This window comes from Hemiscyllium ocellatum, chromosome 48, assembly GCF_020745735.1.
Source record: "Hemiscyllium ocellatum isolate sHemOce1 chromosome 48, sHemOce1.pat.X.cur, whole genome shotgun sequence".
Classification (NCBI taxonomy): domain Eukaryota; kingdom Metazoa; phylum Chordata; class Chondrichthyes; order Orectolobiformes; family Hemiscylliidae; genus Hemiscyllium; species Hemiscyllium ocellatum.
In genome coordinates this window covers 5,012,218-5,026,933 of record NC_083448.1, presented here as the reverse complement: position 1 = coordinate 5,026,933, position 14,716 = coordinate 5,012,218, and the positions used below count along the sequence as shown (strand labels likewise).

Here is a 14,716-nt window from a genome sequence, read left to right as displayed (position 1 = left end):
CCAATCCTGCACATCCCTGATCACTATGGGCACATTAGCACATCCAATCCACCCTAACCTGCACATCCCTGATCACTATGGGCACATTAGCACATCCAATCCACCCTAACCTGCATATACCTGATCACTATGGGCAATTTAGCACATCCAATCCACCCTAACCTGCACATACCTGATCACTATGGGCAATTTAGCACATCCAATCCACCCTAACCTGCACATCCCTGAGCTCTATGGGTAATTTAGCAAGACCAACCCACCCTAACCTACACATCCCTGATCACTATGGGCAATTTAGCACAGCCAATCCACTCTAATCTGCACACCCCTGAATACTATGGGCAATTTTAGTACAGCCAATCCACTCTAACCTGCACATCCCTGCACACTACGGTAATTTAGCATAACCAATCCACCCTAACCTACACATCCCTGAGCACTATGGGTAATTTAGAATGGCCAATCCACCCTAACCTGCACATCCCTGAGCACTATGGGTAATTTAGCACAGCCAATCCACCCTAACCTGCAGATCCCTGAACACTATGGGTAATTTAGCATGGCCAACCCACCTAACCTGCACATTCCTGATCACTATGGGCAATTTAGCACAGCCAATCCACTCTAATCTGCACATCCCTGCACACTATAGTAATTTAGCATAACCAATCCACCCTAACCTACACATCCCTGAGCACTATGGGTAATTTAGAATGGCCAATTCACCCTAACCTGCACATTCCGAGCACTATGGGTAATTTATCATAGCCAATCTACTCTAACTATACATTGGTGGACTGTGGGAGGAAACCAGAGCACCCGGAGGAAACCTACGCAGACATGAGGGGGAGAATGTGCAAACTCTGCACAGACAGTTGCCTGAGGCTGGAGTTGGAGCCAGGTCTGAACATCAATTATCTGAATTTCGGATTATCCAAACAAGATCTCAAAAACATTCTTCGTTATCCGAACAGTTAGCTGTGTGAACAAAAGACTCCCTGCCTCTTATCGACCGGATAATCGAGGTTATTCTGTACTCATCTCTGCATTTCAAACCCTTCCACTAAAATCTGCCTGTGCACAAAAGTCTTGAGCAGCGTTGCCGTGCGGTGCCAGCAGATGGCGCCCGATGCCCTCAAGGGGCCCTGGGGACGGGCAGGACAATGAGCAGAAATACACAGACCAGCCGTCTCCATTGGACAGTGGTGGGAGTACACTGGCTGCTTCAAGGGATTGGAATTTGGCCTTGGGAGAACTGAACTGACCCGGTCATCGCTGAATTGAGGCACGTTCCCAAGATTCCTGGGCAGGGCTTAAAATTCAAATGATAACTTCCAGCCAAAACAACGCACCTTTTCTGCTGCGGGATGAATCATTGACTTGTTGTAATTGGAACGTTGTTGAACAGAACGCAAGTGTTGGAAACTTACATCAGAACAAATGCAAGAATCAAACAGTCACGATAATTTATACCACAAGACAATGTGAACTATTAGGCAGAAATCTAAAGTGCTGTGATTGTTTGAAATTGGGTATTCTTGCATTTGTCCTATTGGTAATCCTTGATGAGTCCCACTATGTGACACTCAAGACACAATTTGTTCTGCAGGGACAAAAGTGAATTGTTAGATATAAGTTTGCTGTGATCATTGAAATTTGGCATTCTTGGTCTGTGTCCTGATGAGTGTGTCCCTTTGTCATAGAGATGGACAGCACGGAAACAGACTAATCCGTCCATGCCAACCAGATATCCCAACCCAATCCAGCACCTGGCCCATATCCCTCCAAACCCTTCCTATTCATATACCCATCCAGATGCCTTTTAAATGTTGTCATTGTACCAGCCTCCACCACTTCCTCTGGCAGCTCATTCCATACACGTACCACCCTCTGTGTGAAAAAGTTGCCCTTTCAGTCTCTTTTATAACTTTCCCCTCTCACTCTAAACCTATGCCCCTCTAGTTCTGGACTCCCCCATCCCAGGGAAAAGATTTGCCTATTTACCCTATCTATGCCCCCTTATGATTTTATAAATCTCTATAAGGTCACCCCTCAGCCTCCAACCTCCAGGGAAAACAGCCCCAGCCTGTTCAGCCTCTTCCCTGTAGCTCAGACCCTCCAACCCTGGCAACATCCTTGTAAATTTTTCCTGAACCGTTTCAAGTTTCACAACATCTTTCCAATAGGAAGGAGACCAGAATTGCACACAATATTCCAACAGTGGCCTAATCCATGTCCTGTACAGCCGCAACATGACCTCCCAACTCCTGTACTCAATACTCTGACCAATAAAGGAAAGCATACCAAACGCCTTCTACACTATCCTATCTACCTGCGATTCCACTTTCAAGGAGCTATAAACCTGCACTCCAAGGTCTCTTTGTTCAGCAACACTCCCTAGGACCTTACCATTAAGTGTATAAGTCCTGCTAAGATTTGCTTTCCCAAAATGCAAGGTTCAAGTTCTATTCCGGCTGGCTACCACTGGCCTTGACTTTATGACCGCTGTGAAGGCAGTACAGTGGCTCAGTGGTTAGCACTGCTGCCTCACAGCGCTAGGCCTCAGCCTCGGGCGACTGTCTACATGGAGTTTGCACATTCTCTCCCCATATCTGCGTGAGTTTCCTCTGGGTGCTGTTCAGAGTTACACAGCATGGAAACAGACCAGAGGGTAGTGTGCGAATGGAACGAGCTGCCAGAGGAAGTGGTGGAGGCTGGTACAATTACAGCATTTAAAAGGCACCAGGATGGGTAAATGAGTAGGAAAGGTTAAGAGGCATATGGGCCAAGTGCTGGCAAATGGAACTAGATCAGTTCAGGTTGGCATGGACAAGTTCCTCCCACAATCCAAAGCTGTGCAGGTTAGGGTGGATTGGCCATGCTAAATTACCCATAGTGCTCAGGGATGTGCAAGTTAGGGTGGATTGGCCATGCTAAATTACCCATAGTGCTTAGGGATGTGCAGGTTAGGGTGGATTGGCCATGCTAAATTACCCATAGTGCTCAGGGATGTGTAGGTTAGGGTGGATTGGCCATGCTAAATTACCCATCCCTGAACACTATGGGTAATTTAGCATGGCCAATCCACCCTAACCTGCACATCCCTGAACAGTGTGTGTAATTTAGCATGGCCAATCCACCCTAACCTGCACATCTTTGGACTGTGGGAGGAAACCGGAGCACCTGGAGGAAACCCACACAGACACGGGGAGAGTGTGCAAACTCCACACCAACAGGCGCCTGAAGGTGGATCGAATCCGGGCCCCTGGCGTCATGAGTCAGCGGTGCTAACCACTGAGCCCACCGTGCTGGCCTTTTTCTCAAACTCACCTGCATACATGCTCGTCGAGTCTCCAGTCGTCCTCTGCCGGAAACGCTTGCGCCAGGATCAGGAGCACCTGAAAAACAGGAGAGGGAAGAGTTGAACGCGGCATTTCTCAAGGGCGAGGCTTGCCTGGACAAGGCCTCACTTGGGCCTTTGTTGTTGCAGGCCAGGGTCACGAGGGTCAGGTCAGCACCTAGGCCTTCGCTTGCTGCTCAGAAGCGGCCTGGAGCTGTTGGCAGGCGTGATCGGCCTATTTTGGTGGAGATGCCTTTGGAATGTTTCTCTTCACTTTGACGGGAGGCCAATTTATAAGTGCCTGAAGCAAACCAAAATAACCAAACAATGGCAGCTTCAGACTTCTTGAAATCAATTGCGGGACCCGGACTCCGAAAGGCGCTCATTCAGGGTGAAGGAAGGGCTGGTTTAGCAGGTGCACAAAAGAAAACAGAAGGCATGACAGCTGAGGAGCGCGAGGGTGTTTTCCGACGTATTTCTCCGGCTTCTGACAAACATTGAGGCGGCTCTGGGAGGAAAAGCAGGGTGGCCGACGTCCTGAAGCAACCGCCGACTGGAAGTGTTCCCAAATCAGAGCAGGAGGAGGCCACTCGGCCCCTCTAGCCTGCTCCGCCATTCGGCGTGATCGTGGGTTGATCGTCTGAGCTCACTCTCCTGTTCCCGCTTCCTCCCCTTCGATCCCTTCAGCTCCAAGCGTCATGTCCCCCTGAATACATTCGGTGTCTTGGCTTTCTGCGGCAGAGATGTCCACCCCTCTCTGGGTGATGACATTTCTCCTCATCTCAGCCCTAAATGGCCTGTCCCACATCCGCAGTCATTGGGAACATCCGGCATTTTCCCCTGCCTCGTCCCTGTTAGCATTTGATCACCGACCCCATTTGGATTATCGTAATCCCAACCGTTCCAGTCTCTCTTCAGACGTCAAGGCCTGCCATTCCCAGAAACCTGGTAAACCTTTGTCACGTTAGAACATAGAAAGGTACAGCACAGAACAGGCCCTTCGGCCCACCATGTTGTGTCACACAACCCTCCATCATCAGAACATCCTCTCTCAGGCAAAGGGAGCCCAAACCGCCCGTCCCAGGGTGGAGTCTTCCCCCTGTCCGTCCCTGCTCCTCTCGCCACATCCCAGAGGCCCTTCCTCACCGCCCACTGCTCCTGCAAGGCTGGCTTTCAGCCAGTGGGGTAGGAGGGGCACCCAGGTCGCGTGGCATCTCGCCAACCCCACCCCACTTTCCCTGAATCCAGCGCCGTTTGGATGGCCTCCCTGTTTCTGCTCGCTGAGTGGAGAACCTCCCATCGCTCCACATTAACCTGCTCTCCCCTCACTACCAGCCACTTACAAAAAGACCTGAGGACTTGGAGGGCAGTGAATCTTTTTCCCTGGCTCTTCACACAGGCAACATTGCCTGGATGGTGCGTTCACCTGGTGCCTTCGACAGAACGGAAACGACCCTTGACGCCTCGTTGGAGCAAGGTCAAAGGGTCACCTGACGAACGAGCGACAAACGTTAGCTCAGCCGACCCAGTCAGAGAGCACGGCTTTGAGCAGCGTCGGAACTGTTGAAGGAGCGCGGCACTGGAGGGGGGGAGTTGGACCCCAGGCAGCTGAAGGTAGACCTGCCAATGGCAGAGGCATGAACCATGGGGAAGGGGTGGGGCAGGAGGAGATTCCAGAGACAGGGAGGGGACTGAGAACCAGGAGCGAGAGAACGCCCTGTGCATGTCTCCCGGGAACGGGCAACAGTGCACTTCAGTCGAAAGCCACAAAGCGTCTGACCGGTGCCCACAGTTGGCATCAACTCTTGGCACGTGTCCTCTTTCTGAGAAGGATTGCAAGGTCAAATCGCCCAGATTCGTTTTGCTTTGGCTAGGGGAGGCCAAATAGGTCCAAAGTCCTGCAGAAGGAGACAGAAACTTCGAGTTGATGAGTGTGTCCAGAAATAATGTGCTCACTGTCATCTTCCAGGGAAATGCGGGCATGAGATAATTGGCGTGGCGTGTGTCCAGTGCCATTTTTAAGTTGCAAGCTGGCCTGATGCCCGTGGTCTGGCTTTGCGCATTCCTTTTAATCTGAGGCAGTACGGTGTGTGGTAATTTGGGAAGCAAGTAATTAACTTTGTAATAAGTAGTACAAATGGTGATTGTTCGAATGTTTTGTTAAAAATTCACTTGCAAGACATGGGCATCGCTGGCTGGGCTAACATTTACCGTCCATCCCTAACTGACCTGGACAGGGTAGGGGATGAGCTGCACTCCTTGGGGAGTCGGAACACCTCAACGGTGTTAGGGGAGGGAGTTTCAGGATTTTGACCCAACCCTAACTGACCTGGACAGGGTGGGGGTGAGCTGCACTCCTTGGGGAGTTGGAACACCTCAGTGGTGTTAGGAGAGAGAGTTTCAGGATTATGACCCAGCGGTACTGAAGGGACAACGAGATATTCCCCAAGTCAGGACGGTGTGTGTGTGTGTGTGTGTGTGTGTTGGAGGAGGGTTTGGAGGGGAACTGGAACAGGGCGGCTGTCCTTCTGGACTGTTCGAGGTCACGAGTTGTGGTTTGCATTTTTTTTTTGCTGATGACTGCTGCACGACAAAGCCTTGAGGACAAGGCTCCCTTTTGCTGAGCTTCTCGTTCCCCCTAGCCCCCGATGTTCATCGAGTCTCACGTGAGAACAGCCGCAACTTTGAACTCGCTGAGAGCTGACAAGCGGAAACAGCTGCGGTGTCCGCGTGAAACAAGAGAGTGCTGGCTCACGAGAGGAGGTACCAGGGCAGTCAGATCACTCTGCACTCGCACTGTCACCGGGGACATGCTCGCAGACACAGTGCCCGTATGACTGAGACAGCACATTTTGTGACGAGCAAGCTTGCTATGACATCTGTAAACTGCGCCCTCGTTTCTCGGGCGATTTCGTTTCCAATTTGACAAATCCATCCCTTTCGGAACGTGAATGTTTTGCACTCCACTGCTGCGTCAAGGATATGCCGCAGAGTGACCCTTGGGCAGCGGAATTTCTGCTCTGTGTCCCGTACCGAGAAAGAGGAGTGTGTTTCCCTGGACTCACTGGAGTTTATTAAAGCTGTGGAAACATATGGTGGGGGGGGGGTGCTTGACAGGGGAATTAATGCAGAGAGGTCGTCTCCCACTGAAGAGAGAGAAAGAGAGGAATTTCGTCTCTGAAATTCTCCGCCACACACAGAAGGGAATCCTGGGTTGGGGAGGGAAGGCAGGAGGGGGTGGACTTGAGGATGAAGCAGATGAGCCATGATCTCATCCGTCTGCGGGAAACGACTCAACAGGATGCTTCTGCGGAGCTCTCACCACAAGGACAGCTTCGCAACCGTGACCAGGCGCTTCCCGACAAGGCCAAAGCCTCAGCCACATACCATCAGCGGCTGCGTCATCCGCGACTCGCGGTTTGTGTCACCCTTGCCTCTGAGTCACAAAGTGCCCCCTGGGCTGGGTTCCTCTTCAGGGCTTCAGCACAAACGTCCGGGGCTGACCGATCAGAGTCGCACAGCACGGAAACGGCCCCTTCGGTCCCACCCCGTCCAGATATCCCAAACTGAATTGGTCCCGTTTGCCAGCACGTGGCCCATATCCCTCCAAACCCTTCCCATTCGCGTCCCCATCCAGATGCCTTTTAAATGCTGTCACTGTAAATAATCTAGTCTAATCTAAATCTCTCCCTGTGGCTAAAACCCTCCAGCATCCTCGTCAATCTTTTCTGAACCCTTTCAGGTTTCACATCATCTTTCCTGTGGCTGGGAGACCCCAGAATTGCACACAATATTCCAAACGCGGCCTAGCCAATGTCCTGTGCAGCCGCAACATGACCTCCCAGCCCCTAGACTCAATCCACCAGCCAATGAAAAGTGGAGCGTACCAAATGTCCTTTGTGACCTCTCGGACGTTTTCTCTCTGCTGTCCCTGATCCACGTGCTATGGCCCACAGCTTTATCGCTATCTCTGGTGAAGCACCCCTCTGGGAATCTGGAACGCTGCCTCTCCATGACCTCCGGACTCACCCTGTGTTCAGTGCTGGCGTCCTGCGATCAGAGGGGATGTTTTCGCCCAGCCCGCGTGGGGTTGGACACGGTGCTGAGCCCGTTGCCCCAGAGGGGGTCTGATTGCTGCCTCTGGTATCCCCCTCCCTCCGAGAGCGCAGTTAATCTTTAACATCCAAAATTGATCGGTTGGTTAATTGGGCGTGTTCTCGTTTCTGAACGCCAGTCATGAACACTGCCCAATCTGCAGCCTCAATGCTGCCAAAGGAGGAATTGCATTGATGTAGCGCCTTTTCATTTTGTTTAAGCTGCGAGTGTCTCCAATGAAGTAGTGCTTTGAAGTTGAGTCGCTGTGGCGTGCGCCAACTTGCATGTCGCGAGCTCTGACCTCCAGCTGCTTGGCAGCATTCTCTGTTTCCAGGCTGTTGATCAACTTCGATAAATAACGCTGCGTAAGGATCGAATCCCAGACACATCCAGAAACAGACACTGTTGCTGGAATCGTGACCGATTCCCACCATGAATCGGCTCGGAGCCAAGCTGGATTATGACGCTTAAGTTGCTGCTTTGAGCAGTCGACAGGCGATAAAGCTTATATCGTTGTTTCAGGACTTGACTGTGTGTGAGAGTTCTTAATAAGTAGCTGAATTAAAGCTACTTTGTGTTGATGTACCCTCAACAGTGGGGTGGGGAAAGAGGCCGACTTGTGCCCACAAGCCTTGCCTGACAACCATGACACTGATAGCTGACTAATTCCCTGTCCCATCCACATTTCTGGCCTGACAACGACTCTTCTGGCTCATGAGCTGAGGCTCCCCAGCACTCATGAGTAAAGACATCTCTCCCCTGTTCTCAGTCTGATATGCCCAACACCTGATTAGAGTTATAGTCATGGAGATATACAGCATGGAAACAGACCCTTCAGTCCAACTCGTCCATGCCGACCCAGATATCCCAACCCACCTGCCAGCACCCGGCCCATATCCCTCCAAACCCTTCCTATTCATATACCCATCCAGATGCCTCTTAAATGTTGCAATTGTACCAGCCTCCACCACTTCCTCTGGCAGCTCATTCCATACACGTACCACCCTCTGTGGGAAAAAGTTGCCCCTTAGGTCTCTTTTATATCTTTCCCCTCTCTCCCTAAACCTATGCCCCTCTAGTTCTGGACTCCCCCACCCCAGGGAAAACACTTTTATCTATTTACCCTATCCATGTCCCCTCATGATTTTACAAACCTCTATAAGGTCACCCCTCAGCCTCTGACGCTCCAGGGAAAACAGCCCCAGCCTGTTCAGCCTCTCCCTGTAGCTCAAATCCTCCAACCCTGGCAACCTCCTTGTAAATCTTTTCTGAACACTTGCAAGTTTCACAATATCTTTCCGATAGGAAGGAGACCAGAATTGCACACAGTATCCGAACAGTGGCCAAACCAATGTCCTGTACAGCCGCAACATGACCTCCCAACTCCTGTACTCAATACCAATAAAGAAAACGCCTTCTTCACTATCCTATCTACCTGCGACTCCACTTTCAAGGAGCTATGAACCTACACTCCAAGGTCTCTTTGTTCAGCAACACTGCCTGGGACCTTACCATTAAGTGGATAAGTCCTGCTAAGATTTGCTTTCCCAAAATGCAGCACATCACATTTATCTGAATTAAACTCCATCTGCCACTTCTCAGCCCATTGGCCCATCTGGTCAAGATCCTGTTGTAATCTGAGGTAACCCTCTTCGCTGTCCACTACACCTCCAATTTTGGTGTCATCTGCAAACTTACTAATTATACCTCTTGCATTCACATCCAAATCATTTATGTAAATGACAAAAAGTAGTGGACCCAGCACCGATCCTTGTGGCACTCCACTGGTCACAGGCCTCCAGTCTGAAAAACAACCCTCCACCACCACCTTCTGTCTTCTACCTTTGAGCCAGTTCTGTATCCAAATGGCTAGTTCTCCCTGTATTCCATGAGATCTAACCTTGCTCACCAGTCTCCCATGGGGAACCTTGTCGAACCCCTTACTGAAGTCCATATAGATCACATCTACTGCTCTGCCCTCATCAATCCTCTTTGTTACTTCTTCAAAAAACTCATTTGGGACTGCGTCCATGTTTGAAACCCTCCAGCCTGTGCGCCCACAAGTCACACCCACGAAGAATTTCAGATATTTCGCTGACAACACGCACAATTTTTCGAAACACCAGCAACACTTAACAAGAGCGGGTCGAAGGTGAGATTCCAACTTCGCTCTTTTTAAAACTTCTGGAGTGAACGTAGTGGCAAGAGTCAACTCTCCGCACCAAGAATAAAACGAGGACGTCAAGATCTAAAGTGCGTTCGACAAATTACAAGGTTGTAAAAAATGCATCAGGAGATGATTCAATTTCGCATGATTCCTCTTAGCCCCTTCAGAAAACCCGAATCTCGATAAACAGTTATCACGTGAACGCTCTGTGCTCAAGGCTCAGACTGAGGGAGCTACAACTGGTCCTATTCAGGAACCCTCTGTGCAGTTATCAGACAGTATTTTCCTGCAGCTAATATCTTCCTCAAGACATCTAAAACAAACTGCAAACTGAACTCGATCAGCCCTCAATTTCAAAGCAAGGACAGGTTGGTTATCCTTTATCTGAACATCCAAGATGGCCTAAAACAAAACGAACGGTAGTTTCAAACACGGACCTGAGTTTGGGACCTTTGGAAAGCAAACATTCTAAAGAGTATGAACAGCCCAGAACAGACCTTGTTGGACATTACGGGTGCACAGTGGCTTGGCCATGCTAAATTACCCATAGTGCTCAGGGATGTGTAGGTTAGGGTGGATTGGCCGTGCTAAATTACCCATAGTGCTCAGGGATGTGTAGGTTAGGGTGGATTGGCCGTGCTAAATTACCCATAGTGCTCAGGGATGTGCAGGTTAGGGTGGATTGGCCGTGCTAAATTACCCATAGTGCTCAGGGATGTGCAGGTTAGGGTGGATTGGCCATGCTAAATTACCCATAGTGCTCAGGGATGTGTAGGTTAGGGTGGATTGGCCATGCTAAATTACCCATAGTGCTCAGGGATGTGCAGGTTAGGGTGGATTGGCCATGTTAAATTACCCATAGTGCTCAGGGATGTGCAGGTTAGGGTGGATTGACCATGCTAAATTGTCCCATAGTGTTTAGGGATGTGCAGGTTAGGGTGGATTGGCCGTGCTAAATTGCCCATAGAGTTCAGGGATGTGTAGGTTAGGGTGGAATGGCCATGCTAAATTGCCCATAGTGCATAGGGATGTGCAGGTTAGGGTGGATTGACCATGCTAAATTGTCCCATAGTGTTTAGGGATGTGCAGGTTAGGGTGGATTGACCGTGCTAAATTGCCCATAGTGTTCAGGGATGTGCAGGTTAGGGTGGATTGGCCGTGCTAAATTACCCATAGTGCTCAGGGATGTGCAGGTTAGGGTGGATTGACCATGCTAAATTACCCATCGTGTTTAGGGAAGTGCAGGTTAGGGTGTATTGGCCATGCTAAATTGCCCACAGTGGCCAGGAACGAGCAGGCTGGGTGGGGGTTAGCCGTGGGAATTGCCACGTTACAGGGATAGGGATTGGAGGTGGAATTTGGTGGGATGTTCTTCAGAGGGTCGGTGTACACTCAATGGGCCGAATGGCCTGTTTCCACACTGTGTGGTAAGCAGAGAGAACAGAAGTAAAGGTTTACAGATACTATAAGAGTTTTGATAATGCTGATGTGAACTCATTTCCCAATGGACTAGGCTACATTCAGTTCAAGGATTAAATTAACAGATTGCTTTTGGTTGTGAGATGATTCGTTAAAGATCTTAGGGTTTGAGATATGTGTATCCAAAAAAGATACATCCAAAGAATAGCTGGACCCGAGGTTTTCGGATAAAGGATTGCCAAGCTGTGTAGGAGTTCTCTAAACTCAGTGACCAGCAGCCCTTGCAACCTCAGATGATTGATCTCTTGGGTTCTTCTGTCTTCATCTGGAGGTCACTGGACCCTTCTTACTAGGCAACCCCCAATCTTACTTTTCCACACACACTGAACTGTTCTCCTGAAGGGTTTAAAACTTCGTTAAGATGCATGCAAACAAAACAACCGTACAAAATTAAACTCTGCCCCTTCGACACAGACAAAATATTGTTTAAACTGGCATTGACGTGGTGTTCTTAGGGTGACAACGCTGTGGCTTTAAGAGATGTGTTTTATCCTGGTTTCTTTTAGAGAGAGAGAGAGAGAGAGATTGGGAAACAGGTACCAAACAGCCTCTGAGAAGATAAAAAATTTCTTTAAAAAAATGTTGGTACAATAGAAATTAAATCCAATAGCTGATTAGATTACTTACAGTGTGGAAACAGACCCTTCAGCCCAACAAGTCCACACCGACCCACCAAAGAGCAACCCATCCATTCCCCTACATTTACCCCTTCACCGAACACAACGGGCAATTTAGCATGGCCAATTCACCTAACCTGCACATCTTTGGACTGTGGGAGGAAACCAGAGCACTGGAGGAAACCCACGCTGACACGGGGAGAATGTGCAAACTCCACACAGACAGTCGTCTGAGGCGGGAATTGAACCCGGGTCCCTGGCGCTGTGAGGCAGCAATACTAACCACTGAGCCACCGTACCGCTGGGGTTTTGTTGCCTGCTACAGTGATTGCATGTGAGACCATCTGTCATCTTGCCTTTTGCCAAGGGTGTGTTTGTGGGATGTTACTATATTGAAACAGTTGATTAGAAACAGTTATTGCATCTCTTATTCTGTTCAGTTTTCCAATGAATCAAAGAGTTGGAGTAAATTGTGTTCTGCTTTAAATCCAATAGCTTGATCAACTGAATTGCATTTGGAACGCAACATCTCACATTTACCCTTAAGACAATGAAAATATTAGGGTCAAGGTTACCTTCTTAATATATCTTGGGGGGGGGGGGGGGGGGGGTCTGGTTTTGTCTATAACATTACCACAATGGGATCTGCTACTGTGAAGAATGGGTGGGTGTGAAGTTATTAGGGTGTACAAGATCCTCTTGTAGCTTGCCAGGGAGGACACGGAGTGGTTGTTTCCCCGTGACTGGGGAATCTAGAACATGGGGAGTTCAGGCTCAAGATAGGATGCTGATCATTGAGGACTGGGGTAGACTTATTGAACAGAAATCATAGAATCCCTATAGTGTAGAAACAGGCCGTTTGGCACAGCAAGTCCATCCACACCAACCCTCCAAAGAGTAACCCACCCAAACCCATTCCCCAACCCAATTACTCAACACTTCCTCCTGACCAATGCACCTAAACTACTAGTAGCAGGACACTACGGGCAATTTAGCATGGCCAATCCACCTAACTTGCACTGTGCAGAAATTTCTTCCAGGAGGCAGCCAATTTTTGGATTTTTTTTATCCCAGAGGGCTAGGGATGTTCCATCATGGAAGTAAATGGAATGGCTATCTCAGAAACGGTCTTTACATCTGTGGGGATGACCATGGAAGGCATCACGCCACTGGAAGGAACCGTCATGGTTGTCTGCCATGCTCACTACACCAGGGCATGCACTGTGACATGAGAGACCCCACAGAATCATAGAACTCTTACAGTACGGTAAAGAGGTGCCGAACATTATTTGACTGGAGAATGTTCCAGCGCAGAGATGGATTTGGGAGTCCTCACGCATGCAGGTTTGGCAGGTACACCAGTGCCGACAACATCCAGGTAAATCTGCTCTGAACCCTCTCCGATTTAATGACATCCTTCCTATGAGACGGCGATGACAACTGGACAGAGTGCTCCAGGAGAAGCCTCAACGACGTCCTGTACAGCCCCGATGTGATGCCCCAACTCGATGGCCTGAGCAATGAAGGCAAGCGTGCTAGACGCTTTCTTAACCGCCCCCTCCATCTGTGACACCGCTTTCAAAGAACCGTGTACCTTGAGTGCACGTAGGTCAGAGGTAGACAGGCTCTTGATGAGTCATGGGGAGGTGGGGGGGCAAAGGGTTATGGGGAGAAGGCAGGAGAATGGGGGGGGGGGGGGGTTGAGAAACATATCTGGGGGCAGAGCAGACTCAATGGGCTAAATGACCTAACTCTGTTCATCCATCTCTTTATAGATGGAGGTGGGGAGGAACCACTCACCCTCTCCATCGTTGCCCAGTTGACACCCTCTTGTGGCTTGCTCCTGGTCACGTGGTTAGCAGCACAGGGGAGCCCCCCAAACCCCCGCCGGCGTACCGCGCAGGCGCAGCCCGTCCGTCCTGTGTGACGCCAGTGGGGGGGGGGGGAAGAGGCGGTGACGCAAGGGCGCACGCCCTACCGTTGGGTGAGGCGGGGGGGGGGGGGGGGGGAGGGGCGCGCACGCGCGGTGGCGAGCGCTCCTGGCGGGGTGCGCGCACGGCTCAGCCACGCCCCATTGTAGGCAGTGCGTGCGTGCGCGCACGCTGGGTCCCATGTCATTGACGGTCAGCGCCGGCTGTGAAGGGGACGGAGGGAAGCATTGTCTGCCCCGGGAGAGGAACCGAGTGGAGGAGAATTAATAATAAAAATAAGAAACAACGGGGGAGGGACTCGTTCGCGAATTGCTTCTTTTCCCCCCCCCCCCGCCCCCGCCCTTCTTCGTCATCACAGTGGCTTCCAAGGCATCGGGTAAGTGCATCATACGGCGCGAGGCCGGTGAATTGGTTCTTCCCTCACCCTCCCGCCTAAACTCCCCATTACCGGGGAGGGGGGTGACCGGGGGGGGGTGGTGGGGGGGGAGGGGAGGATGGGGGGGGGAGAGTGAGAGCCTGAAGCCGGTGGGTGGGGCGGGGCGGAACGGAGCGAGGCGGAAACACGTCACTCGGCCACCCGCCCCAGCCCAACCGTTCGGCAGGCCCCGCCCCCTTCCCCCCCGGGCTCGGCAAACGGGCAGCGGCTCCGGCCCGTCAATCAGCCGGAGCGACGGGCCGGGCGGCCAATGGGGTGGGGGGTGGGGCGGGCGGCCGTTTCCGGTGGCAGGGCCGGGGAGAGGAGGCCGGCCGTTTTCCCGAACTCGCCCGCTGCTCTCTCTCCCCCCCCCCCCCCCCCCTTGCTGCAAGGTCACCCCGACCCCACCCCCACCCCATCGAGACCGGCGCCCTCCCCCACACTCTCGAGCCGGTTTCCACCCTGAGGTGACCCCGCCGCCGCCATTGACACCATCAAGAGGAGGCCATTCTGCCCTGACACTTGCTACCCCACCCCCTCACTCCCCCCCCCTCACTCCCCCCCCACCCACCCCCTCACTTTCCCCCCCCCCCCACCCACCCCCTCACTCCCCCCCCCCCACCCACCCCCTCACTCCCCCCCCCCACCCACCCCCTCACTTTCCCCCCCCCA

At 51.4% G+C, this 14,716-nt stretch overlaps 2 protein-coding genes across 6 annotated transcripts in view; one reads left to right on the top strand and one right to left on the bottom strand.

Annotated features, from left to right (window-relative positions):
- The window catches only part of stard7 (StAR related lipid transfer domain containing 7), a 40,979-nt gene extending 27,468 nt beyond the window's left edge, over window positions 1–13,511 (bottom strand). Inside the window, exons 1-2 of the mRNA XM_060856559.1 lie at window positions 13,499–13,511; window positions 3,331–3,398 (exon numbers count right to left, since the gene is read on the bottom strand). Coding sequence (XP_060712542.1) covers window positions 3,331–3,336 — 6 coding nt within the window. The 5' untranslated portion in view covers window positions 3,337–3,398; window positions 13,499–13,511. The remainder of the gene's footprint in view (window positions 1–3,330; window positions 3,399–13,498) is intronic.
- A 291-nt stretch (window positions 13,512–13,802) lies between these two features.
- Window positions 13,803–14,716, top strand: part of LOC132836994 (2-oxoglutarate dehydrogenase complex component E1) — an 88,378-nt gene continuing 87,464 nt past the window's right edge. For all 5 annotated transcript variants that reach the window (XM_060856602.1, XM_060856605.1, XM_060856601.1 and 2 more), the window contains exon 1: window positions 13,803–14,005. The gene's annotated coding sequence lies outside the window, so the exon portion shown is untranslated. The remainder of the gene's footprint in view (window positions 14,006–14,716) is intronic.